The sequence below is a fragment of the Prorops nasuta genome, unplaced genomic scaffold (assembly GCF_024137725.1).
Source record: "Prorops nasuta isolate Cenicafe-Biocafe unplaced genomic scaffold, Cenicafe_Pnas_1.2 PNAS00018, whole genome shotgun sequence".
NCBI lineage: Eukaryota > Metazoa > Arthropoda > Insecta > Hymenoptera > Bethylidae > Prorops > Prorops nasuta.
In genome coordinates this window covers 1,832,064-1,860,039 of record NW_027116815.1, presented here as the reverse complement: position 1 = coordinate 1,860,039, position 27,976 = coordinate 1,832,064, and the positions used below count along the sequence as shown (strand labels likewise).

General features: G+C 43.0%; 1 protein-coding gene across 1 annotated transcript in view; it reads left to right on the top strand.

Annotated features, from left to right (window-relative positions):
- Positions 1-580: 580 nt before the first annotated feature.
- Positions 581-27,976, top strand: part of LOC136780233 (Fanconi anemia group J protein homolog) — a 39,294-nt gene continuing 11,898 nt past the window's right edge. The window contains exons 1-3 of the mRNA XM_066738467.1: positions 581-722; positions 833-1,688; positions 1,772-1,883. Of these exons, the coding sequence (XP_066594564.1) occupies positions 631-722; positions 833-1,688; positions 1,772-1,883 (1,060 nt within the window). The 5' untranslated portion in view covers positions 581-630. The remainder of the gene's footprint in view (positions 723-832; positions 1,689-1,771; positions 1,884-27,976) is intronic.

The window sequence follows — 27,976 nt, the reverse complement described above, 5'->3', positions numbered from 1 at the left end:
ACTCTGCTACGCCCATGGCGCGACATATAAAAGCGTATGGTATGGCACATACGTGCGTGGGAAATTCGGATAATTTTATAAGGATTCACGATGCTACGAGATGCTCCAAGGGCAGTATTATATTCTTTATTCAAGTCGCACGCTAGTCAGATGGCTTTTAAATTCCGTGACTCCTTTGACGAGGACCGCTTCGAGAACTCGGAAAAAAACGCAATGGACGTTTCTCTAATCGTGTTCTTTTGCATCCGAGTTTAATACAAACGGATCGCAAACTGCGCACTCTTGTATTATGTGATATTTATTAGATCAAAATGTATAGAATGACATTTCCTATTATTTCGTATTTTTTCAATCTTGTAGCATTTATTTTATTTTGCTTTAGGCTTTTACATTCATTGAAACTATTGGGAAAATAAATTATGTGCTAGCATTTTATTAACGTAAGTTTAAAATGAAATTTTTTTCGCGCCCCGAGTTTCTAACCTATATGGAAGAGAGGATGTTGCGCGCGCCATTTGTTTTTAGCCGGCAGCCGGCTTGAAAACATGCCTTTTCGCTCGACCCAACATCTCCAGCATAATCCGTCTTTTTCAAGAGGTTAGAAGCTGCCAAGTATTGCCATAATAATAAATGATATTACTTTGCATCATTACTTCAGCTATTGTTACGTTTATTTATTCATTAATTAAAGTTAAACTTGAAGAATTAGAAACGCCAGCAGAGTAAGTGTTTTCACAGTTCTGTCAATAATTATAGAAAAATCATTTCAGGTTATATTATTGCTTGATATATTGAATATAGTCTTAATATAAGTTCCTATTTTTTTTTTCAGAATGAAGCGAAACAGATTACAAAGAAAATCTTCAGCAGATACAAAAGTTTATAAAGAAAAACAAGATACGTCTTGCATAGTTATTTCAGACGATGAGAGTGACAAAGATCATAATGTTAGACAAGTATCTTCTACCTCAAAATCTGCACCTAGCTTTAATCCAAGTTACAATATATCTGACAGTGATGATTCATGTTTTAATTATATAATCACAGATGTTCTTGAGGGTTCAGAAAATATACAAATTTCTTCCTGTAAAGTTGATAATTCTCAAAATAATGAAACGAAAGGAGAACTACCAGTAACTTTGAAAACTCCACATGGTAAGAAAGTAGAACCAAAGAAACGAATGTCCTTGTTTCCATGGGATAAGAGGATTACTATGAATTGCAAAACAGAATTTGGTATAGATTTATCAGATTCTGAGGAGGCAGATACTTATGACAAAGATAAAGAGCAAATATCTAGAGCAAATGTAGAAAAAGAGGATAATAGTATTAATAAGTTAAATAGCATTGTGCCAGTAAACTGGAGACACCCATTTTTTGTTGATACAGATTCAGCTACCTCATCAGATGAGGGATCAGAGATTCGATTGAAAAAAAAATTAAAACTCAAAGATAATTTCATACAAACATCTGATTCTAGCACAATGAAGCAAGAAAGTACCAGTAATATAGAGAATAATTCTTTGAAAGATAAATTAAAAATGTTAGTTGATCATGGTACAAGTAGCATCTCTCATATGGAGTCCGAAGAAGATAAAGTTGCGCTGCAGTATGGAATAACAATGGCAGGAATCAAAGTAATATTACCGGTTAAACCATATCCTTGCCAAGTGGCTGTAATGAATGCGGTATAAATCATGTTCTCCTGAATTTTTGAACAGTATAGATTATACATTTTTTTTTATAACTATTTTATTTTAATTATTTGCAGCTCATAAAAGGGTGTAAAAGTGAAAAGAATTGTTTATTGGAGAGTCCTACAGGAAGTGGTAAAACATTAGCACTTCTTTGTGGAGTGCTGGCATGGCAGCAAGACTTTAAAGGTATGTAAGACTTGTTTATTAATTAATTTAAATCTTATGGCCCTACGATAGTAAGTAGGATACTAAAATTAAATTTAGTAATACCACAATATAGAATACGGATAAATATATGTATAATTTCATCTATGAGGTGTTCTGTGCATACCTATGTAACAATGATATTTTTATAAATGTTACATTCCGCAAATGTATCGTGTCTCGTGACAACAGCTCATCGATATCTTCGTCCTGTCCGCGTACAGTTATAATATCAGCTGTTATCTTCACGAAGCCTGTAAGATTTTCAGTTGTCGTGTAAATTATCAAAAATATCAGGGAAACCTACCTTACTACGATGAATAGCCTGACTTCATTAAAGTTCTATTTTTCTGCAACGTTATATCAAACTTTATCCACTTTGTCACAGCTGGTTCAAGTAAATTTCCAACTCGCACACACAAGCCATTAGCGAATATACATTCGATAAAATAATAGAGCAAACTTGAAGTAACGACATAATTAATAGCATTCTTGAAAAACACAAGGTTTGGATGGCGTACATCTTGCACAGATAACTCTCGATATAATATCCTGCTCTGCCATAATTTACGAGAGTGCCTGGCAAGAAATTGAAATTTCCATCGTTGAAAATAAGAGTAAAGATAGGTAAAACTGGAAATGGCGAGCTTTCAGCATTATCTATAGCTAAAATTCATGGGACATTCGGCGAATGATAAAATTATCAGTGAAAGATGAATCTATGCGTAATGGGCTCTGGATGGGAGAGCGAGTGGATAAGCAGAGAAAGAGGAAGAAAATATACATCACTTTGTATCAGTGCGAAAGCCAATTAGATTGAGGCTGCAATTTGATAAGCATTGGCCGAGAAGAATTTCCAGGTCGGAAGAGTTCCAGGACAAGTTGGGTAAACGAGCTGGCAAGTAATGATTAGGGAGTGCCGCTCGTCGTCATATTAATTGAAATTATTCAAGCTTCTGAGCCTCCCGAACAACCCTCATGGCCCATCACCGATGGCAATCGCAAGAGTGCATGCGGCTAATTGTTCGCGATCCGCACAATTTCTAAACAATTAGAGGCCAATCTGCGCCGGCGAACGATACCCGCTTCGTCCTTGGCGGTACCAGCCAGCAAAAAACTCGCCTCGACGAAGACAAACGTGGCTCGCGTCAGCCTGACGAGGATATACCGCATCCCCGCTGACGTCGTAATACTTTTATATTCATACTTGCTCGCCCGACTCGCGTCTCCTTTATTATTATACTCGAAAGATTTATATACCCGATAGGCTTACAAGGGACTCCCGAATAACGTCGTGAGAACTCTCTCTCTCTCTCTCTCTCTGTCCATCCCCGAGATGAATCCTGATGCATTCGTTACGCGGATTTACTCATACAGCACATTTACCCCATCTTATCAATTCCACATCAGTTTCATCAGCCCCCTCCACCTTATCTACCGCTAATTGACCATCCTATATATACGACATACTTATATACGTTCTCCATGAAATTTAGCCAGAATCTCTCCCAATGAAATCCTGAAGAAAATCGAGGGTGCAAACGGTCCCAACTTCCCTATTTACTTCTTTTATCAGCAAACCATACGATCATTAATTTAGATAGCTCGAATCTCGATGGTGAAACTTTGCACAGATTTCCTATAATCTTCCCATGTACCGTGAAATCTGACGGATTCATATCGGAACATTATCCGGAGTATCTCTACGTGGCTGTTCTTGCAGGAAAAATATCTAAACGGGGCAATGTTGCGCTATATTATGGAGGGGGGGGGGGGATGTAGTGGTGAATCGAAATTATTACGTTGGCGATGGGGACTGGGCTCCGACACATTATTGGAGAGTGGAAGCTATCCAAAGGGATGAATATGCTGGGTTGGGGAGGGGAGGGGGTGAATTGGATGAAATTTAATCCGATCACGCTGGAAAGAAGAAACGAGAGGAGATATAGAGGAGAGGAGGCTGTATGGAAGCGCAGGACTATTCGCTTTTGGGGAAATGATCGCGTGCCTTTTGGACTCACGTCAAATTAAACGTTCCGCGACGTTAACGTCAAATTTGCGTGTGCAAAGCGACTATTTTGCAACGGAGGACGACACGCGGGTATACCACTGGTTCCCGGAACGGCCTGGGACAATCCATTCCGTTTGAAATCGCCATCGCGATTTCGCCACGCCAAAAACCTCGCTAGATTCGTCCTCCTTTATCCCATCCTTCTCGCGACTGATCGTCTTTTCGGTGAACGAATCACACGCGAGGCTCGTCGCAAGACAAATCTTAAGGGACACCCTGCTTATTTTCATATATGGATTTGATTTGACTGAAAATTATAGACTTATGATTTTCTGAATCAGGAGAAAATCGATTTAAATAAATGAATTCTTATCATTTCCTTTTATAAATTTTGTAGCTGTGAATTGATGTTGTATCCACACACCTGTGTGATTATACTCTAGTCTTATTTATAGTTTATGGACAAAATAAAAAATATATAATTTTATAATGCGCCTTCACATAAGATCCGGAAGTGATATTATAATTTCACGCTCGTGTAAAGCATGAAGTGATGCTGTTTGAAGAGATCATACCACTTCCCTATACGTATAATCAGGAAATCCTTATATCAAAACCTTAAAAAACTCCCAAGTATAGTACAATTTCTACCCAAAAGTCATTGAAATCCAAAAATGAAAACTATTAATAGCTCACCGACACACTACAAATGTGTCATTTAAATAAAATTTCTAGAATCTCTTGGCTCGAAAGGTTAGGCCAAAAGCGTTCACGCAAACTTTTTAAATATTATTATCCAGTGAAATGTCATTCGTCGTCATGTTTAACGATTTCTCGCATACGAAACGCTCATAATTAAAGGAATCGAAACCTCGATGAGATCCAGTCACGACAGTAGCTGGATCTTATTCGGTCGGCTCGACGCGTCCGTCATCAGTTTGCATGACAATTACCTTCTTCCGCCAGTTTTAATCCGTTTTAATACCGAAAACATAAGTTAGTCACGAGTGGTGGGTACTACTGTGAAAGGTCCTGCGGTCGCCTCGCGTAAGTACCTTGTAAATTAGGTCCTCGAAAAGAAAACCTCTTCTAACACTATATATATACACCCAGTGCTTTATAAATTACCGATTAAAATCGTAGAACGAAAAATAATAAAATAAAAGCCGGTAGAATTCCGAGGATCGCGAGTCTAAGAATAAGAAGAATCAATCGCGGCTGAAAGTCGCTGGTTATTGGAATATCTTGGCTAAAGGGGGGGGGGGGGGGGACGATCCGTGCAGGGATGGCGCTGTGCTTCGAGACTAGAAATAAATTTCGAAAGTTTATCGCGGAATCGCATGCCTGTTAATGTCACTTTATTACCGGCAAAAGTTCTGAATATAAGCGGCCAGTGGCATTGTGCGCCAGCAGGAAACTTGGAAAGTCATAATAATTATCGGCAAACGGCGGAATTATATATTGTGTCCTCGCGGGTTCGCTCGACAGCGGTTTCCTATATATATATATATATATATATATATATATATATATAGTATAGCACATTCAGTGGTCGTGTCGCGCGCTTCTCGGATGGCTCGCATCAGCATGCGAGCTGAAAACGTGCGCCCGCGGAATATGCGGTGCCCTGTGACGTTCTGACATTAATAATGCTTGGCGAGCAAGTGGAAGGGTGCTTTGTGGGATAGGTACCAAGCGTGGTACCATCGCGAGCAATTGTTCCCAGAACGAAATTGCCGATCGTGCGGCCTCTCCGTACGATATCCGATGAACCATCGAGCGGCAGTCCTTGAAACATCGAAACTTTCGCTTCGAATGATCCCTGCGCGTCGACGGATCGCAAATGTCACGTTCCTGGAGCTTCCTCATCAAAGGAGAACATAAAAATGATCTTTCGTATCTATATATAGTATTTTTAGCAACACACACACACACACACATACATAACAGTAATAATAAATAAACAGTAAGCTCGAAGAAGCGATGATTCGGTTTCGCTCGTGTGAATTGGCACGAAGCTACCCGCAGAGCACGCTACTTGCTGTGGCAGCTTCAGGACGGAAAGACAAAGGAAGGAGGTTTCTTTCATCCATGCCGACATTAGGTACCTACCGTATACGCCTTTTTAGGACACAATAAGGTCCGCATGCGGGTCCAACGGATCTCACGTCGCCTACGTAGCCATACGCCTTTCTTCACAATGAACCTCCCCCCTCCCCCACCTCATCCTCGCTCCGCTCCTCTATTTATTTCTCTCTTTCTCCCTCCCCTGCACCTTTTACTCCCGATGCACTCGCATGCCGCCGAATTATCTGCTAGACTCACGACCACATGCCAAATATATTCCGGGCGCAATATCCTCCATTATCAAGCTCCGAGGATGGAGAACCGGTGCGGCGTGGCGGTCGCGAAGGATCGCATCCGCCAGAAATAATTATGCGCAACTACCTCTGTGTATGTGTGTGTGTATGTGTACATATAACGTGCCGTGGACCGATATATGCGACGAGGAGCCAATAACGCACGGTCGATCGATGTAGAGAATTCCGAAAATGGGAATTCACGTCTATTGCCAGTGATGTTACTCCACTTTTGTCCATCTTAATTCTCTTCTCTCTTCGAGTGTTCTCAGGTTTCTTTCCGAACGATAAAAAATTTTCTAGAAAATCTACTTTTTACAGGTAATTTATACTTTTGCAAATTTTCTACTTGTGGGAATGCACGGTTTATGCGAGTAGGGGGGATTTGTATATGGTTGGGTAATAGGATGCAAAAGTCCGCACGCGGGAGCAAAAGGTTGGTGGACGAGTCCGGAATGATCCTGGGCAGCGGTGGTGGAAGATAAGGGACCCCCCCCCCCCCCCATATAGCCGCGACGGCGGGCGCCACTGGTTCCCAACCAGTCCTGGACTCGTCTCTCGGGTGGTCCTCCGCGTTCACCGCGGCCCCTTCCACTTCTTCTTCCTCTGCTTCTTCTACTTCTTCTTCTTCTTGGTGCGCTTCCCTTTCCCTTCACCTGTATCTTCCTCTCTTTCTCTCGTACAGTACCCCCCCCCCCCCTCCCTCCCTCTTTTTCAGCTTTAATAATTTCAACAAGTATACTATATACCTTCGCCTCAATTATTACGTCATAAATTTACCGCGGTTGTCTTTCGAATTAGTCCCAGGAAACTTCTGCCGGTCCAACTCCCCTCGTCTGCTTCCCTTTTACATCGATAAGAAATTCTTCTCCCCGGAAAATATTGTCCTTGAACAATTTTTTCACCCTCTCTATCGTTGGTCGACCGCATTTATCCCTCGATTAAAGTTCTTCGTCGGAGAAAGTTTGTAGATTTTCTAGAGTTGTAGTCTTATATACATGTATACGTTGAAGCTTTCCAATATCGTTGGTGTACTTCGTTAGTAGCTGGTGAGTTTTTCGGCAACGGATGTTCTTGGAAGGCAGCAGCCGCCAGTCAAAGAGGAGCCGTTCCAGCGAATTTCGTCGGAAGTCGCGAGATTACGTAACGCATCGTGGTCCTGGGAGACGCGGCATCCCTGAAACGTCCTTTCCAGGATATCCAGGCACCAGTTAACAATCCCAGGTATTGAGCTCTGCCATCTCGACGGTCGGACTGCGAAAAAGTCTCTTGGAATTTCACCTTCGCGGACCTTGAGCGCCAGAAATTTTGAAAAGCGACCAAGAAGCAAATTTTTTACGAGTCGGACAACCATGCGAAAAATCCAAGTATAAATTCTATATGGTATGTAGGGTGTATCTTCGGCGTACTACAATTTTGGTTGGTGCAAACATGTTTGGTATATATATGTATATATAGGTATTATCGATATCACATATTATTATTATACAGCATTCAGGCACTTTTATTTCTCTTCGACTTCAGCTTTTATCAGGAAAAACGAGTACCGGCGAAAGACTCAATTTGGTCGAGCCGAGGCAGCAATTACCGGTGTGACCTGTCCGTGCCAGTTGCAGGTTGAAAATCGAATTCTCCATTGGCGCTGGCTGTTAAAATTAATGAGGCGCGTAAAAACAAAGCGTGGCCCGTAAAAACGGCAGGAATAGCGAGAAATGCCTGAGTCGCTGCGGAGGAATCAAGGGAGGCTCTCGGCGCTGTTGCTCGCCTCATTACGGCAGTCGAGGAGACCTTTAAAAGCGTTTGGAAGGTCGAAACTTGTGCGATTGTGCAAAGCGAAACTATTAAAAAGGCGGAAATTGAGGAGCTGCTGCGACCGTTCGAATTATTCCTTCAGCGTCACGAGACCCGCTGAAGAGCTCTTCGAAGGCGTCGAAACTACCAAATGAACGACTTTGGTCTCTTCCTTCTGGAGAACAGATATAAAATAATTTTTCACTGCTCCAAAATCACAACCTGAAGAATTCATCGATCCTCTTCTTGTAGAATTTCCTATCGGTGATACAAAATTCTTTCATTCTAGCAGCCAATGAATAGAATTAAGGATGGCACATACACGCACTACAGACAAAAGTCTGCACAAAATACTTGTGTGTGCGTTGGCTGCTAAAACGCAGAATCTCGGATCACTAAACTTCTCCCATCTCACACCATGTTAGTGCGAATCGCTTTGATTGTAAAATCATCGAGACATTAAAATCCGAGAGAGACGCGCTTTGATATTTAGCATTATATATTAGCCGATCCCGCGTGGCGGGACATATTCTATATACACGAGAAGCGCGGTCCCTTTGGCAAGACGAGAGAGATGGGAAGAAGAAACTAGGGAGAACCCCCCCCCCCCTCCCCTCTCACCGTTTCGTTTTTTCCCCTCAAACAAATACTGAAAGCTCTCCCGTGCAACGCACCTATAGGTGGGTATACAAATTTATGGCGTGCATTAGGACAATATGCATGCACGTCGAACAAAAGCGTTAGCCTCGGTGCGTGTGCGTGGATCATACTCTATGGGGACGAATGTGTGCGCGCGTGGATGTGCGGGACGATAGAGTCCTTCCAAATCGTCCTGGCTCGCGCGTCAGTGTGCGTGTTCTTTTTTCCCTGCAGCTCCTGATCAAAGGATGCCGGTCCCCGTTCTACCCCCCTCCCTCCCCCCCCCCCCCTCCTTCGATACGCGAGAACATAACGCGAGTATATCCTCCGTTGCACACAACCTCCACCCCCCTCTGTATACTTCCCTCACGCGCAAATCCCTACAGTAGCTCTCGACGCACCTGAGTACTTTTATGGACGTGCTAGGTGCGAGCATATATACACACGCGCACAGGCGAGATTTATCTGCCAACCGCCGGTCCGAATTCCTCGGCTTAATGCGCCAAAAACATTTTTCTCCTTCCTTAATTGAATTATCACCGCCTAATGACCGCTCCGCGCCAACTTTCGTCCAACCTCGTCGTCGCTCATTCGGACGATTCCTGTCAATTATACTCCTGTGTTGTTTTGTTTCCCCTACCCCTCTCTCTTTTGTTGTTTACCAGCGCGGTCGTCCTGTACAAACTTGACCTTGAATTTTTTATCAGTCAATTTTACGTCTAGTGATATAATTTTGGTAAGATGATGATGCTGGTTCATGCGCGAGCGTTCCGCCAAAGTTTGTCGAACGTCGTTGACCGTTTAGGTGATTTTGATCAATTATACTCCTGTTATTTTTCCCCCCGCTGTCTTTTGTTTATCAACGCAGTTATCCTGTACAAACATGACCTTGAATTTTTTATCAGTCAATTTTCGGTCCGTAACGCGTTTAATGTTGTTTTTGATGAAATAATTACCATTGTCTAATGACCCTTTTAACAGCCTTCGTCGAATATCGTCGTTCGCTCGGTCGATTCTCGTCAATTATACGCCTATTATTGTTTTCGTTTTGCCCCTGCCTTGCGTTTGCAAAGGCGGTTAACCTCTAGAAACTTGACCTTGAAGTTTTTTATCAATGAATTTTACATTCATAAGACGTTTAGTAACGTTTCTGACAAAACAATATCACCAGCTAATGACAGTTCCTCTAAGTTTCTCTGAACGTTCTCCCTGATTCAGACGATTCTCGTAAATTACCTCGTTTTTCCGTCTCTCCTCTGTAATACGTTCACAAAAATGATTTATCCTCAAGAAACTTGACCTTGAATTTTGTTCACCATCAGTGTCAGATCCGTGCAAAGTCTATTGACATCATTTTTACCGAAATTAGTTGTGCACATGCGACATAGACGCATATAGGATGTGTCGCAGCGGAGGCCAACTCTGCTCTTCCGCTCCCATTGCTTTATGCTGAAGAGGCAGGTGCAAAGGTATTTGATTCCCCAGTAGGTGCTCGTGTATTTGTACGGGTCGAGGTAATTCGAGTGGAAAATTGGCTACACGGTAACGAGGTGAGAGAATTCTCGATGCAACACTGACAAAAAAGAGAGAGGGAAGAAGTTGCGGAAGTTTCGAGACGATATTGAGAGTCGGCCCCGGAGAGTTGCGTTAAGAGAGTACCGAGAAAGCATTTAGCGGATAATGTGCCCACAGCGTGGAATCTCTCATTGGGCAGCGTGTGTGCCGAGGGTCCGCGCGACCCAAGAGGAAGCGAATGCTAATTAATGACTCTTAATTCTCTTAATTGGTCGCACAAACCCCAAGCCCGCACTCCTCCAATGATCTTCTCTTACACTCCAATTCAACCGACACTATTGTTCTTTCGCTTGCTTTCCCACACGCGAAAGACTCCTTGGGAAACTGTCCTGTAAATCCCTCCACCCCCCCCCCCTCACTCCGCTTTTTTAATTATCCCTTTAATTTTAAACCTACCCCACTCTCTTCCCTCGCTCGAAATTCTTACCCTTCGCTGATTCAAAGACGAGCTGTTCTAGAACCGGTGGCTCCATCTCTTCGAGAACGCCCGAACCCTCACCAGACACTCATCGCACGCTCCTACCTTTTCCCCCCGAGAAAATCGATATTTCCCAAACGTATTCTGAATTTCCTACAATGTTGATGTTCCCTGCAATTTTCTAAACTATAATTTTTTAAACAAATTTCGTTATTGCGAAGAAAAAATTGTTTCTTGAAGTACTGATAACAAAATAATCATAATGATATTAAATTATTATGTCAATATTAGTGTTTAAGTATTTTTAAGAAATTAATAGAAATGTTTAATTTTTACTTTAACAATACAGAACAAAGAGGAATGATAGATTGGTGAAGTGGACGGAGAGGGAAATTTGTCATAGACCAATGAGAGTCCGGGTGTTTTTATCGTTTTATACCTATGTCATTGTTTCCGAAGTCTAGTATTCCGGACAATACGGAAACAATTCATTCCTCTTTTGCCTTTTTCCGCTCGCATTCAGTATTTTTTAATTTACAGAAAATCCCAATCTTTCCGCTTCCCATCTCAAACGAAACTATCTATCCCCGATACACACATATACCCTTAAACCCATACACGAATCATCGTCACAACTTACACCCCACCGCGTTAAAGTCCCTAAGAAAAAAACAACAAAATAACATTATCAGATTTGAGGAATCTCTATCTGGAACTATTTGTGAAACGAATGATTGGGCCGACCGGTCAGTTCTGTCGAAGGTAATTGTTTATTAATAAGGGGTAAAAGGTTGATTACTGTGGGTTTGGTGGTGAAAATGGATGCGGCGGGTATTTGGGGAGCGCGTGGAAATGCTGAATAAAAGCAGCGGAGGCGGAGGGGCGGAGAGGCGGAGGCTGGCAGCTCGCGGCTCTAATTAACCGATTCTCATTCCACAGTCGCGCTACGCTCGGAGCAAGCAACAGCGAGGAACGAGGAACGACGAGGAGGAGGCCGCCTAGTCGCGGCGCGTTTAATGAGACCACCGCGCCACGCCGCCGCACGTGCGCCGATGTCGCCGCTATCGTGGTGGGTGGTGGTGGTGGTGCATGCTGAAACCGAACCGAGAACCACCGTTCCTCCTTCTCTGACATGGCCAAATTCTTTTTTCTCCGTATATATATATATATATATGTACCGACCGAATGGCCAATGCCGTTGCGTCGTCGACAGCAAAAGACCGTGGGATACGACCGTTTCCATCGATCTCCAACCTCCAGATCTCGATCTACCACTTTCTTTCCTCGCTTCGCCGTCCTCGACCGAGCGGTTCCCTTCCCTCCGGAACTTCGTTCGTGCTTTTCGCAACAACCGTCTCAATTTGCAATTTTCAGCACACGAGGATCCGCCGCCTTTGCACCGAGTGGGTACCCTTGCGAGTTTTGGGAAAATCCACGCGAAGACTCGGTACGCTCTTAAAAGGGACGTGATCTTGACGAGGAGGATGACGATGATCGGGAAGCGAGGAATAATAAATTTCTGATGTGGTTGCGCCGAGTATTGATCCGAGCGAGGAGCTGGGCGATTCTCACGGAGCGTGGCCGATTTGGTCGAGAGTCAATCTTAGTACGGAATCGAGGGATAACGATCTACGAGGCGCCAGGATCAGCTCGCGAGGGGTTGGGGTTGACTGGTCGAAGGTGGAAAGGTGGAAAGAGGAGTGAGTGAGGGGGGAGTAGGGGGGGGGGGGAGGGAAGCTGACCGTAGCAGCGAGCGTCCTCCTCCCAATGGCATTCGACTATCGACTTCGGACTCTTTGTCGAGAAGGCAGACGGCTCCATCACACACAAAACGCCGCTGAACATTGTCCTTCTACCCTGGAGGATCCTGAACTCTCATTGGGCGAAAACCGTCACAGCTACCACGCCCATCGGACCTACGGAGCTACACCTACACCGTTCCACTCGCATATTCTCACTTCTCCATTTTCACATCTATACCTTCTCGCACATTCTTTCTCTTGCCTCACCCCCCCCCCCCCCCCCACCCCCATCTCTCATCCACGCATACGTCTGCCTTATATCGACGTACGAGTTAGGCAAAAAGGCACAATTATACTATATATATATAGGTTTATATAGCATATACGAAAATTGTTGCCCGTTAGAAATGCGAGTACGTGTGATGAATGCTGGTGAAAAGCAGCTTCCGAAGGTGTATGGGTTTAGGTGTCGGTGAATAGTCACAGCACTTTGGTACCCATGGGCTGATTTCCAGCTATGGGCGTATATGTGTTTCGGTACATGTATATATACGTAGGTGCGCGCAGCCTCCACCCACTCCTCGATGCGCCGCACACGGTCTCTTATTCCGTTCTGTTTTTAGCCCGCCAGAGGAGAGACATTTCCCTCTCTCGTGGATGCTCCCGCGAGAGAGTCTCCGGTTATTAGCAAAAGCTGCAACCCTATGTAGTTTTTCACATCGCCGCTCATGCTCCACTTTCAATTGCCATTGTGTGTTCCCTGCATTTTTACTTCCTCCCATTTAACGGGAGCCTCGAGACTAACGAGATTTTTCCTCGAGATCCCTCGACGAGAAAATTACTCTTTGCGCGATCGTTATACAGATGTCCATACGAGAGAGAAAGGGAGAGGATAATCAGAATTTTCTGCAGGTTTCATGAAAATTAATTCGGGGTAGATTTGGTGCCATTGAAACGATGCTAGAATATTAGGATAGTTTCGAGACGAGTATCGAATGTCGCTCGTAGCCATCGCTATATATATATATATGTATAGTATGTTCCGGTATGGACGAGCGGACGTCGGAGGTACAAGGCGGAATCTGGAAACACTGATGAGTTTTTCGAGTGGCTACTAAGCCGTTTGCTGTTGAACACATGTGCGTTGGAGAACGGAGCAGCTACTTGGCTTTTTAGACTTTCGTCTAGCCGCTTGGATCGCGTTCTCATTACTCAGTCTTCCGGAGAAAAGCGACGAGAGTCCCCCTCCCCCTTCCACTCTACTTTTTCTCTTGTTTCGTTACTTTACCTACACTCTTCGCTACTGCCACCCCTCCCCTCCCCCTTCTCCATCTCTAACGCCATATCCTATAGCTATATACTTTTGCGTTACGTAAACTTAAATGAGAATACTGACATGACATTAACCGTGAGTTGCACGCTTGCACGTGACACCAATTTCGCGAAAAATAATGGAAACGCGATATTGCCTGCTCGACTCACGCGATTCTCGTGATTTTTGCGAAAAATTTGCAATCTCCGAGAATAATATATGCCGCAACGCAGAAGAGCGGATTATCCTTATTATTTCATGGTCGTTTGTGTGCCACGTGTATATATATATATATATATATATATATATATACATATAGTCGAGTGTCAAGGGAGGAGGATATTTTCGAGGTAGAGCGAGCAAATTAGCGCCGGTCCTGTGGCGGTTGAAAGTCACGTGATATTACATTAGCGATTTGCGTTCAATTGGCAAAACAATTTTCCCGTGGCGCGTCGCAGTCGTCGCTTTTAATTTGTTCCCCTGGGACGCCCGCGAATTCATTTCACCGAGAGAGAGACTTACCTACTCCACACAGGACAGAAGGGAGGGAGGGGGGGGGGGGGTGGAGGGCAAGGGCCACGGATCGCCACTCTGGGAAATCTGCAAAATCTCCCTCGGGACGTCAGAGATATATCCTTTTCCCTCGAACGACCTTCGCTCTCCCATAATCCGACCATCGGGACTCCCTATATGTATAATATACCTCCTAATGCTCTTAATTAAACGTCCGTTCACCGACGACCAAACTGCACTCGAAATCTCTGCTTAATTTATTCCCCAAAACTCTGCGCAAACACGTTTATAGAAAACTCTGCGTATATAACAAAAAATCGCCACAATGGCTGAAATTTCGTCCAACTCTCATGGAGGGTCGTAATTTGGAAAATTCTAACGAGGTTTGTCATATATCGTAAATATTATATATTCCTTTTTTTAGGAATCAAGTGTATAAAGTAATTTACGGTTTAAACCTGAAACTCTCTGCTAATCCTGGTAATAATTAATCGTTCATCCAGTGGCAGAGCCTTATAAATGGAGTCGACCACTCGGTGCTTCTGAATTAATAGCGCCATCTTGTCACTACCTACTTTGTAATTCCCTCTACGCTTCGTTTCGTTTCGTCTCCCCCCCCCCCCCATTTCACCCTCTTTTTCTCCCCCTTTTTTTGTTGTCTCAGCGCACGCTCACCTCATTCTGAAAAAACAAATATTGGACTGCTTGTTAGCGAAGTTTAGTTCGACGGATATTTCTGTTTGTCGAGAAAAAATGAGAGATTAAATGAAACATAATGTACAGAGCGTAAAAACAGTCCCAAAATTCAGGCTGCGAACAACGGCGTGTATCATGCACCATTGATACCGTGGTTAACGAGCAACGGTACGCGAAAATTACCGGGGAAAAGTTGAAATAATTCCGCGTTTCGCGCTGCGTTTGATCTCATCGCGTTCAATTTCAAGCGGAGAATCCCTACGGTGTTAAAGTAGCATGTTGCTGTGGTCGAATTAAAGAACAAGCTCGAGTGAGAAAGAGAGAGAGAGAGAGAGAGAAGATATTCTAGAATTTCGTCATGTCCAGTGGCATGAAAACGAGAATAACTGGTCGATCGAGGTGCATGGGTGCGAGAAGAGAAAACACTCGAGTACATATATAAAGAGGAAGAAAGCGGGGTGCTCCAGATATCCTACAGGAACTCCTACCCACGAAACGAAAGTCTCGGAGAGCGGGGAACAAAGAACAAAGTGGAGAGGAGTCTTGGGCGAAGCTCTCTTATAAAGGCACAAAAGTACATCTTCGCGAGAGGTGGGTTTCTGAGACAGTGCTAACGAGAGGAGAGAGAGAGAGAGAGAGAGAGAGAGAGAGAGAGAGAGAGAGAGGAGAGAGAGAGAGAGAGAGAGAGAGAGAGAGAGAGAGAGAGAGAGAGAGCATCCTCGAGAGGGATGTTTCTCCGATAGGAAGAAGGATGGAGGAAGAGAAGTGGGAAGGGATAGAAAGGGCCATGCTGGGAAAAAACGCAGGTAGAGGAGCTTGCTGGAGGCTCTCGCGGACATCTATTCTACAAACAGACAGACGTACAGACAGATGGACAGACAATGATGCTCATCGCTCGATGGACAAAGCAGCTATTACGTAAACACTCGAGGCGAGGCGGCTTTGAATCGATGCACAATACTCGAAAAACTGGCGGCCGAAGATGTGCCTCTCGCTCTATATATCACACTGCTACGCGTCACCCTACGCACTGCATCCTACCGAAACCAAAAACCACCTCTAGATTACACGGATAACCTTCCCAATTCCACCAGAAATTCTCTCTCTATATATATATATATATATATAGACTGTTGTATTGTCGCTAGAATCTCGATCGTTACCGATAGGATTCACGTGAATCGAGAACCGCAACGATCACCCATCGATACGTTTGTTTCCAAAAAAGAATCTTATTCCTGTAGTTCTTACCCCCCCCCCTTCTTCGTTCTATTCCATATGGAGAAACAGTGTGGAAATTCTACCAGTAGTCGATAACAAACTCGATCGAGGAAGGTAATCTTGAGATCGAGGACTATACGCGTATGTTGTTGGTGAATTCTCGATGATCCAGATTTGTCGATGTTTTGAAACGTTCGAGGAGTGAAAATTAACTAAGGGTGAAAGATGTTGTGCTAAGGATGAGGGTTTTTAATTTGTGGATGAGAATCTTGATTAGAGTTTAATGGGTAAAGTCGTGTTGATGTGCATAATAGAGATTTTCGTACGTTGAAGAGTTAAATTATGAAATATAGTCGTGGTTAAACTTGAAGAAGACGACCTTGAAATGGAGATGATGAATTTTCAATGATCCGGAATAATGAAAATTTTAGGAAATTCGATGAGAGTAAAAATTATTTAAAAGTAAAGATACTATGGTAAGGACGAGAGGTTTTTAATTCGCAGTTAAGTATCTTAATTAGAGTTAATCGAGCAGAGTGGTGTTGGTGTGTATAATAAGAGATATTTGCACGTCGAAGAGTTAAAAATTGAAACATCCTCCAGACGCCATTAAACTCGAGAAAAACAATATATGTATAATACATCCCTATATTTAAGCTGAACTTTCTGTGCTCCAAAATAGAAATTTCAAAAGATTCGATTACCGAAGACCCAAAAGTTAAACCGATAAAATATATTATGCCTAGGACGAAGGGTTCGAAACGGAATAGAGCGATAGAGGAAAAATACAGGATAAGAATCTAGATCAGAGTCGATGGAGCAAAGTGGTCTCGATGTAAAAGGTTCGCGCGTTGAAGAGTGAAATATTGAAACTTCGTGGAGGCGCCATTGCAGTGGCCATATTTACCCCTAGGGCTGGCGCTGTAGGGGGTCCCACACATCCACGTCCTCCGTGTGTGTATAGCCTCGTTCGAGTGTCCTGTACAGCATCGGCCAAAATTAAACAGAAAATTGCTCAGCGAAGAAGAAGGAAAATGGTGTTGCGAAGGGTCGAAGAGGCTGAAGGATCGGGTGAAAAAATAGTGAAGATTCGCGAAAGATGGGTGGTAGTGGAAGTGGGGGGGGGGGGGGGGGGGGTAGTGTGTCGAGGGGAATAAGGAGAGCGAGCAGGCACGCGGAAAGAGCGAAGAATAGGCTGGGACAAAAGCTTGGCACTCGAGGGTTTGAGAGAGCTGGAGCTTTCCAGGCTTTCACGGAAGAAGCGAAGCGGAGCTTCCGGGCTCGCGGAGAAAAAGCCAAGGCGAACAAGAGTCCTCGGCAGTTCACTCTGCATTCTGCACGGCTCTCTCTCTCTCTCTCTCTCTCTCTCTCTCTCTCTCTTTCTGTAGTGCCTCGGCTAACAAGTCGCGGCTAACGAGCTGCTCTTTATCTAGCAGGGCGCGCCGCCATCGCGATAATAAGCTGCGACTCCGAGAGTCCCCCCTTCGAAACGACCAATCGAAAGAGACCCTTCACCGACTCTCAATCTGACTCTTCCACCAATGACAAATGCCAAAGACCCGCACGTTTCGAGCATTTCGCATTTTTATTCGCGACTCGCCAATATGTGTACATATATATATATATATATATATATATATATATATACTGCGCTATCCTATCACGTTATTCCCCTAAAAATACACGTCGATTCTTACGTCACTTTTCGAAATGTTATTTTTCGCGAAACGTAGAATAGCCTGCTGGAAAGTTATTCTCGAGATTTTATCTACTACAGAGTCTGGGACAATTGGAGGGTTTTCTAGTGTAATCAAGAATTCTATTGTTATTGTGACAGGGATTCTTGAGCTTTTGAAGAGACACTGGAGAGCAGCTACGTTCGTTGAGAATGTAGTTTCTATTAGAGATATAAAAGTGAGTGGGTCTTACTCGCGAGTAATGCGACAGGGCTATCAAGGAGCCACGTGTTGGTGGAAACGGCTACTGACGCTTTCTGCCATTTCACAGAGAAACTCTTTCTCTGCCTTTTTATATTATATTATACATATATATATGTAGTCTGCGGATGTCAGATGTATACGTAATATTATATAAATTATACATATACAGTATTACAACGAGGAAAGGAGTGAAAGTAGCGAATCTCGAGGAAATGAGTTTGACCAGTGGAAAGTATCATCTACGCCAATGTATATGTTATATATATGTATATCAGAGCTTATCAGCTCTCTTGCGCCATCCCAAGTCAACTTTGTCCCACGCCTCCTCCACTGCTCCATTAATCTTCGATGCACTTACGTCACGATAATTATCCGCTCTAATTGATCATGCTGGAATGCAATCCCCCCTCCCCCCTCTCTCTTTATTAGGTTCGCGACGTTCGCCAAACGTGCAGGATCCATGAATGAGCGATCAATCAAAATATGCAAGCGCCTCCGTTCGATTTCTCCATTGTAATTTGCGGTAGTAGAATATTCCTAATTAGGCCAATACACGCTTATTACGTAACATCTTTGCGTAGGCAAATATTACACGCAACAATCACTTTACGTATATATATATGTAGAACTCCCCTAACGAAGCGAGATACTCGCACGGACCTTTGTTTCCCAATTGGATTACTTTTGCAACGACAGAACTGCGAGGGAAAGGCTTGTGAAATATTTTTGGCGAACGCTACCAACTGCACACACATATATATATATATATATATGTAGGACCACGGAGAGAATTTTTCGTTTTATTGTCGTGTACGGTGTTCGGAGCGAAGTGTACCGAAAGCGGTTAGACGGTTGAAACCGGAGAAGCCGACGGAACGCTTGCTCATTCGCTGCTCATGGACAATTCGAATTTCAAAGGGCCAACTGCCACGTACCGTTTATCCCGATGACTTTGCACCGATAAAAATCCGCCTCGCCAACCAAACTCCTTTTCAATTTTATTTCAACATCCACAGTGTACCATCGAAGCTCGACCCCCTTGATGAACCAGCAACTCGATGAAAATCAACCGGAAATTTCCAGCAGAATCTTTTTTCGTCGAAAATCGAGCGTCGGCACAGTAGTCTTTGACAAAAAGTCGCCATTCTTACACGAACCTTGTATATATCTATAGTTTGCAATATATTCAACGTACTCGTGCTGTTGCGTCCATTTTTTTTTTGTATCAACTATTCCCTGTGAAACGTACGAGGGTGCAAAGGAACATTTGGAAAATAAAGTTGGTTGCCAGGGGCGAAAAGTTAAACCCACTGTGCGGCGAGATTTTTAGCGATCTCGGCCGCGGGCTTGTTTGCACACCTGAAGTACAGCGAAAACTCAATATACTATATGTCTATTGATGCGATGTTATTTATACGTTTTCCATCGGATGCCTCTGACGAAATTTCGATACCGGAACAAATTCTCCGAGAACTCTTGCTACAATTCTATCCGGCTCATTCATCCATGAAACTGCATTACTTCCATGCATTTTATTTACAAGTGTTCCCCCGGCCAAATCACGTGTATCGTAACTCCGTTTGGCCGATCTGCTTTCTCTTACGCTATTTATTTCTTTCGAATCGACCGGTCGACCTTGGTTCGCGAAGAAAATTCTTCGCTGGTTTCTCGCGAGAGCGACGAGTACGTTTGCGATAGAAATTTCCATCTGGAGAGGCTTAAAATGCAAATGAACAGCCATGGCCAGTTCGTGAGAATTTTGGCGCTGCACATGCGAGCTAGCGAGCGGCGTGATAACACCCTCCGGCTGATAGTAAATAAACCGAACGCAAAATGAGGAAAATTGCGATGTTTACGCGGGGATTCATTTTCACGGAGGGTTGCACTCGCATGCACGCCGTAGTAAAAGTTTTAATTACCTCCCGCATGCTATGTAAATTCGCAACAATAGCACGGTGTGATTTGCCGTGGATATACATGTCCGTCTATTTCCCTGCTATTTTTCATCCCGTGTAACCATTTATTCTTTCTACCTATACGCTCGTCGCTCGGAAGATTTACATTTTTCTTTCTAACCCTTCGCACCCTCGCGAATCGAGCAAACTCTCTGATATGTAGAAAATTGTAATGCGAACAATGAAATTTCTCCGGGGCGATTGTTAGGTTAAATCGGATAATACGGAAATTATTTTATATATTCGTGACGGTTTATAATTAAGGGGAAGGGGTGGGTTTGTTAAATAAAATAGAGAAACGTGTATTTTTTAATTACGCGTTGTAAGCTCGTAAAGAAATGGTAAGTGAGATTAGTTTATTTTGCTGCCCAAGCTCGTTCCTTAGAAAATCCACATTTTTATTTCTAACCCTTCGCACCCTCGCGAATCGAGAAAACTCTGATAAAAAGTATAATGTGAAAGATGAAATTTCTCCAGTTTATATAATTATTGGCTTAAATGGGATAACACGGAAATTATTATGTATATATATATTGATAACGGTTTATAATTAATGGAAGGGAGGATAATATTGTTTTACAAGAAAACGAAAGAGAAATACTTTATTAATTTACGCATTAAATATAAACGCCTGAAGTAATAGCGACTGAGAATCTTTAATTAGTTAAACCTTACACTCGTCCTTGAAAATATTCCAATTTTTCATTTCACCCTTTGCGCCTCTGGGATTGGCCACACGCGTTCTGCAAAAAAATGAATATACCAAAGATAAGATATTTCCGGTTGAACTCTAATAATACGTAAATGATCGTACATATGTGTATATATATATATATATGTTGATAACGATTAATAATCAGGAGGAAGAGAGGAGGAGGGAGGGAGGGAGGGAATGGAGAATATTATGAAAAAAGAGAGAAAGAGGTATGTTTTCAGTGGCGCGTTATAAGCGCGTAAAGGAATGGCGAGTGCGGATGGTTCGTGGCAGACAAAGCGTTATTTCTTCCATGCCATCTGGGCCACAAAGAGAAACGTGCCTGTCTATCCGACGAGTTTATTGGGAATCCCAAGAACGTCGGAGCTGTTGGTCGGAAAATTAGACGAAGAATCGATGCGCCGCTCGATTGCCGTTCTCGATATGAAAAGACAGATAGACCGAGAATGGATGAAACGACGGAAGGAGAGCTAAAGAAAGAGACAACAATTCGATTGACTGTCGCAACGACCCCACCGGTACAACCAATCCTTTCATTAGAGTTTCGCAATCAATCTTTCCAACGTCTAACCGAAACTTCCGTCGCAACAGAATATAATATAGTATATACATATATACTCATTGCGTCATTTCCAGTTCATTTATTTCACGATTAAATTTATCAGGCACGGAAAAGATACCCCCTTTGAGAAGATTTTGTTACTCGTGGATTTTCGAGAGAATAATTTTTTCATAAATTCCAGCAATTTTTCAATTTTTCCAGAGAGCCATGGATGAACAATCGAGAGGGGGTAAGGATTGGAAGAGAAAGGAAGGAGGAAGGGGGGGGGGGGTGGAGATTTTGCAAATCAAGCTGGTTTTCGCTGGAGGGTGTCGGTGGGTCTGTCCACCATATTGATCGCGGAGTCTGTAGGCCCCCTGCTGCCTACCCTGGTGTACATGCATCTCTATATACTCCTCGCTGTATATCCCTATGAACCGACCTATGTATCCACCCTCCACACGCACACACATGAACACACGCGTGAACGTACAGTGTCACGTGATCCAAAATTAAAACTTGGATGCTAAAAATGGCACGTGCGCAACGCGATATTCCATAATTGCATGTAAAAAGTAGAAGAATGTATATGGAAAAATGTGTGCATGTGTGTGTGTGAGGTTTGCAAAGAGAGCTGGTTCATGTGCGAGTGTAGAGGAGGGTGCGAGCAAACGAAGCCTCGGCGTGTGTGGTGGTTCATGTGTGTGTGTGTGTGGTGGAGGACAGAGTGGAAGGCAAACGGATCTGCACAGGCAGTTGTGTTTGTACATGTGTCGGTACACGTACTGTATATACTGATGCAGTATATATATATATATATATATACTGTATACCATATATACATATAGAGGCTAGAGGATGACTTTGGGGAGGCTTGGGTTGTATGCATGCCGAAGGGTAGGGAGTTGTTGGGTGCTCGGGGGCGGACGGAGCGACCAAAGGAGGGAAACGAGGGACTCGGGTGGCGTTGGAGCCGACACTCGCGGGTGCCACGGTTTCCATGGCTACCACCACCCTCGCTGTGAACAGGCCCTCCACGTCATATTGGCATAGTATATTCCCCACACTATAAAGCCAAATAACCTACCGGGTGATTCACTCCGGAAGATGGCCCGGCAAATGGCGCCTCTCCCTCTCTCTCCAATCCTCCCTTTTTTCCTCCTCGCAATTTTCTCCCTTCCAATTTTCAACCCCTTATTATCATTTTCTCCTCCTTGTCGCTAGTCGAAAATTCATAAGAACTCGTTGAACAAAAGAATTCGTTTCTTCCAACTTTCTCTCTTTTATACTCTCTCCCTCTCTCTCTCTCTCTCTCTTTGCTGAATATTTTGTTATGTATATACCACTACACTCTCCCTCCCTCCCCATCGATGTTGTAGAAATAATGAGATTTTTCAACGCGAGGTCCATTGTTGTTCGACGAATCTTTCATCGGTACAAAGTGGCCTCGTGTACTGCATACGGGAAACACATAATCGCCCTTTAGAACAAAGTTACTTTGATCATTATCGTGAAGCCCATGGGCCTTTGTTACCAAACGCACACGTGTCCGTGATAGCGTTATTGCTACTCGATGCTTGCGCATCAAGAACATCGGCCTTCTCCCTTCCCACCATTCCGCAGGGCTGGAGCGAACAATTAATAAGTCAAGCAATAATAACGCCAAGCCAACAAAGAGAAGCGCCGCCAAATTAAATTGACCAACTACCAAAATTCACTTTTTAACCGTATCGAGGCTACACGATTTTTTTATCTTCATTTATGGTGTATATGTGATACTGACCAACACACCAAAATTTATGCTTTTTCAAATAATACCAAATTCTATGTAGTGTATTACGAATATATCTTAAATATTGAATTGTGCACTGCGAGATAAATTATTTAAATTGTTATAATTCGTACCTTGAATTGTCTCAATGAAATTATTTACTTGGTGTTAAAGATTTTTTATTTATAAATTGGATTAAATTTATAATTTGAATTAAACAATTTTTGTTTTATTCGATCAGTTTTTTTACTGAAACTAAGCAAGCTGTATAAACTATTTTATTGTGGCTATTCAAGGTGTGAATTATTTGAATCAAAAAAATTTTTTTCAGTACGGGTGCTTTGATTAAATCGTCTAGACCAGAGCTCGGAATTTTTGCACTTTTTAATGGTTTACTATATAGTCACTAATAGGAAATACCTGTTAGTGATTATTTTAAATAGCTGAAAAATGTAAGTATTTCCAAATCCTGGTCTCAACAGTGCATTAATTATTCTCTCGTAACTAAATGACATGGACCTTCTCCTTTTTACCATATTGCAGGACTGTAACGAACAAGTAATGAGTCAAGCAATAATAACGCCAAGCGAACAAAGAGAAGCGCCGTGAAATTAAATCGACGAACGTAACCAAATTTTATTTTCCAGCCATATCATGGCTGCACAAAATGTAGGATCGATTTATGATACACTATACCGATTCACACATTGATTAAATGAATATAAGATGTACATCTGTACACCTGCACACAAAAAAATCCCATTCGAAAAATTGCCCAAATATAAAGGTAGCCACTCCCCTGAATTACAAAATAACAGTTCATACTTTTTTAACAAGTTCTTTCAAAATGACAGCGTAAAATAAATACGTTTATAATGCAATTGTTATATTTATAATAATACAGTAGAATCAAATATATTTCAAAGTTATTGATGCAAAAATATTGAAGTACACACACAATTCCAATAAAACATTGTAAACTTTACAATATAATGAATAAAAATTTTACCAAACCTGCACTGTAATGTTTCAAAAGTATCTTTAAAACTAATCATTATCATCTCGGAATTGGAAGGATGAGCTTTTATTTGAGCAAATTTTCAAACGAGATATCAGCCAACATATGTCCCTTAAAATAACATAAGAGTTTGTCTGGTATAACATAAATCGTTGGTTAAACACGTTGCGAGTCTCGAAAAGTTTAATTCAATCGTCTAAATACGTTAGTGACGCTCCCGTAGCGAGAATGCGGTGAGGGGGGTGAGAAATTCGCGAGTCAGGGAGCGAGTAATGGGATGCTCGAGCGAGAAGTTTCTTGAAATGCCGTGAAGATCGGTGCGAAGCAAAGAGTTAAAATTCGGCCTCTTGAAGCGCTCAACTATTTTGCAGCGAGCGAATGTAGCTTCTCTCAGCTGACCCAGACAGGAGTGTACCCGAACGAATCGAGTTTAATTTGCCAGAGCTTGGCGTGCTTTAAAAAATAAGCTACGAGCTCGCGAAACCTCGCGGAATTCGAGTCGAGGTCCACGGAACTCGCTCGTTCGGAGTTTCGCTCAAGAACGCCACTCGCAGTTTGTTTGCGATATTGCGGAGTAAAGTTTGAACCTCTCGTAATTCCAGAGTAGAGGACTCTATCATCTTGTTCTCTCCTGGTTAAATAGAGTCGCGTTTGACTGCGATAGCTAGACACGTACGGTTTTCATAAAGAGGGGGGGAGAGAGAGAGAGAGAGAGAGAGAGAGAGAGAGAGAGAGAGACTGGAACGTCAATTCGTCTCACAAACGTGTCAGTAACAGACCTGCTGAGATAAACTAGAAATACACCAACGACATGTACGTACTACTATATATAGTCTATAAAAAGCCTATTCTTTCTGCTCTTAATTTATCTGTTCTCCAAACACAAATGCAATCGGTCGTATTGACTGATATCGTTCGACGAATCGTACAGGACACTCGTGTAATTTATTGCTATATGTATGAATTTTATTATAGTTGAGAAGGACAAATTTAGGAAATAGAAGGAGAATAATAATTCTGCATATTTTTGTGTATTGTTTCGAGAGAGAGAGAGAGAGAGAGAGAGAGAGAGGAAAGCCACGAATGAGTTGCGCAATTACAGCGATAAAGCTGGAAGTTCAATAGTATATAGCAGCTTGGCAAATAGTGGGTGGATGTGGGTTGGGGGTTGGAAAAAAAGGTGGAGCAAAGAGGTTGATTGTCTCGGATCCGAAAAATGGCATGGAAGAGGGATGGTTTCGTTGGGTTATCTCGAAGATGTTCACCGATCATTTCCGACACGAATCAGTTTCTCGCTGCAGGTGGTGGTGGTGGTGGTGGCTGGGTTTGACATAGGATGAGGAACGACGAGGAAGGCTGCGAAGGAGAGTGGCGAGGAGTGGAGGAGAGAAGTATAGAGAGGAGGGGGGGGGTGGAGGAGGACGAGGCTCATTTTGTCGGCAGCAGAGATGGCTGCCAGGGGTGGAAAGGGGTGGGGGGAGGGGGTGGAACGGCTGGCTGGCGACATTATTAGACGCCCCCGGTGAGTCGGCGAGCGAGTGAAGTGAGGCCAGGAACGGCTGATGGTACGAGGGGTGGTTTGAGGGCTAAAACGCCAACTATGGACGCGCGAGGGGGTTGCGCGGCGAAGGGGGGGATGGTATTGCAGCTCGCAGAAGAAAAGACGGCGCACGATGCCACGAGGAGATATCTCGGGGGAAAAAGAGGACGCTCTCCGTGAAAAAGCACAATTTTCACGTGCATACCCCTTTCCTGCCTGAGATTAACTCTGCCCTCTATGAACAAAAAAGAAAACGACGAGAAAAAGGAAGACGAGCCGAGAAAAAACAACCCTGACGACACTGTAGCTCTTGGCAGCATTTTTCTCTCATGTTTGCGCATCGGCTATGAGACGCAAAAAGGTGGAGGACTCCAGACAAGCTTCTTTTTATAGCTCAGTCTTAATACCTTATTATTTCGCATTCGTATATATATATATATATATATATATATATATATATACATATGTATATGCACACGATTACTCTCGAAAGTTATATTACAGCGTCAAAACACGTTTTTAACGAATTATTATCATTTTTTTTAAGCAAGTATTTTAATCGTTTCAAGCGATATTCGAGTGTATTCGTCATTGAAATAAGGGATTCTATATATGATAATAGCATGATTTTCGATGACCGTTGAATAAACGAGCGAGGTTAGGTCTGCTGGGTATAAATGGGAGCAAGTGGTGGCGAGTTTAGCGATATTCGCGACGAAATGCAACAGTGGAGATAGCTAGTTTTGGTTTAGAGAGAGAGCAAGTATGGAAAATGGTTGTAGGGGATTGAAGGAAGGTAAGAGGCGTGGGGAGGAAAGGGCGAAGGGAGTCGAGGGAGATGATGTTTCATCATGGGGAATGAAAATCAGGGACCCCTTCAGGGCTCGGAATTAAAATGGCTGTCACACGCAGCCAGGGGTTGTGCTCTTCCTGCGGAAAACCAACGAGAGGAGGCGACATGAAAAGAACTCCCCACCCCCTTCCATCAACCCCTACCCAATTTTTCTCCCTTTCTCTCCAAGCCTTCCTCTCTCGCACACACTCGCACACATATAGACTCTCTCTCACTCTCACTCCGCATGTCTTGCCTGTCCTCTTTTTAATTCGTTGCCAACGCGATCGAACCTTACATATATATATACACACCACTTGCCGTCCTTCCAGCAGTCCTTCAGCCCTACGATCGACCACGCGATCGCTCACCATTCCCGTAGGAATTAATCGCTTTTAATATCTCGCAAATGCTCATATACCATCCCTCCTTAATCTCCTCTTGGATCAATAATTTCCACGCTCGCTAATTCCGTCCTCCATCCAACACTTTCTTGCCACGATAACCTTCCAACTCCGTTTCACAATTTTTTTCCTTTCCCACCCCTGCGGAGTCCTTGATTCTTTGCTAAAATTAAAATGTAGTCTTCTCTGTTGTTTTTTCTAATTTTACTCTCTTTTCATCGTTTTTTGATCAATCGACAATTGAAACGAGGGAGAGGCACACTCTTTGTTTCTAATTTAAAAAAATTCTCTGTATTTTCGAACACCCGGTATAGACAGGTTCAGCGAGTTTCTGCGTCGTCGAGTCAATCTCGGGAAGGGTACGCGAGTTGTTGGCGAAACCACCCCTGTCCGGCCTTCCATACACATACCCTAGGGGATTGAAATTAAAATGACAATGAGGGCAGATCCGAAGGGTGACTAAAAATGCGTACCCTTCCCGACGTCCAATCAACATTCGCCTCGCAGAAAGCCATGGCTTCCTCTTACTTCTCCTCCTTCTTCGCCCTTTTGCTCCCAGTATTTCAATGACAACCAGAATGAAAAATGCCTACGACCTATTGGAATTCCGACAATTTCCCTCTTTTTCCCTCCCTATTAATTAAACTCACATTTTTAAGATTTCTTCTTAAACATTGCACAGTGAAAACTCTCCTTCCTTGTGTGGTGCTAGTGTATACAATTTCTTTTCTCATAACAAAATTTTTGCCTACCCACTGGGGAAACACTCTGCTAAACTACCATTTTCCACTTAAAAAAGAAGCAAATCTTCATAACTGTTAATTTGACTCTACGACTCTTTGTTGACCCGCTTATTACACTCAATTATATACACTTTTTAATCTTATACGCGCATCGAGAGAAATTCATTATTCTCGTCGATATTCCGATAGAATAAGAGCGGTATCGAGGAATAAAAATGGAAGTCTAGAAGTACTCGAATGAATTTTTTAATATGTATATATATATATATATATATGTAGAAAAGTACATGGAATATTTTGTATGTCAATAGAGCTGCGTTTGAAAGAGACGCGCGACA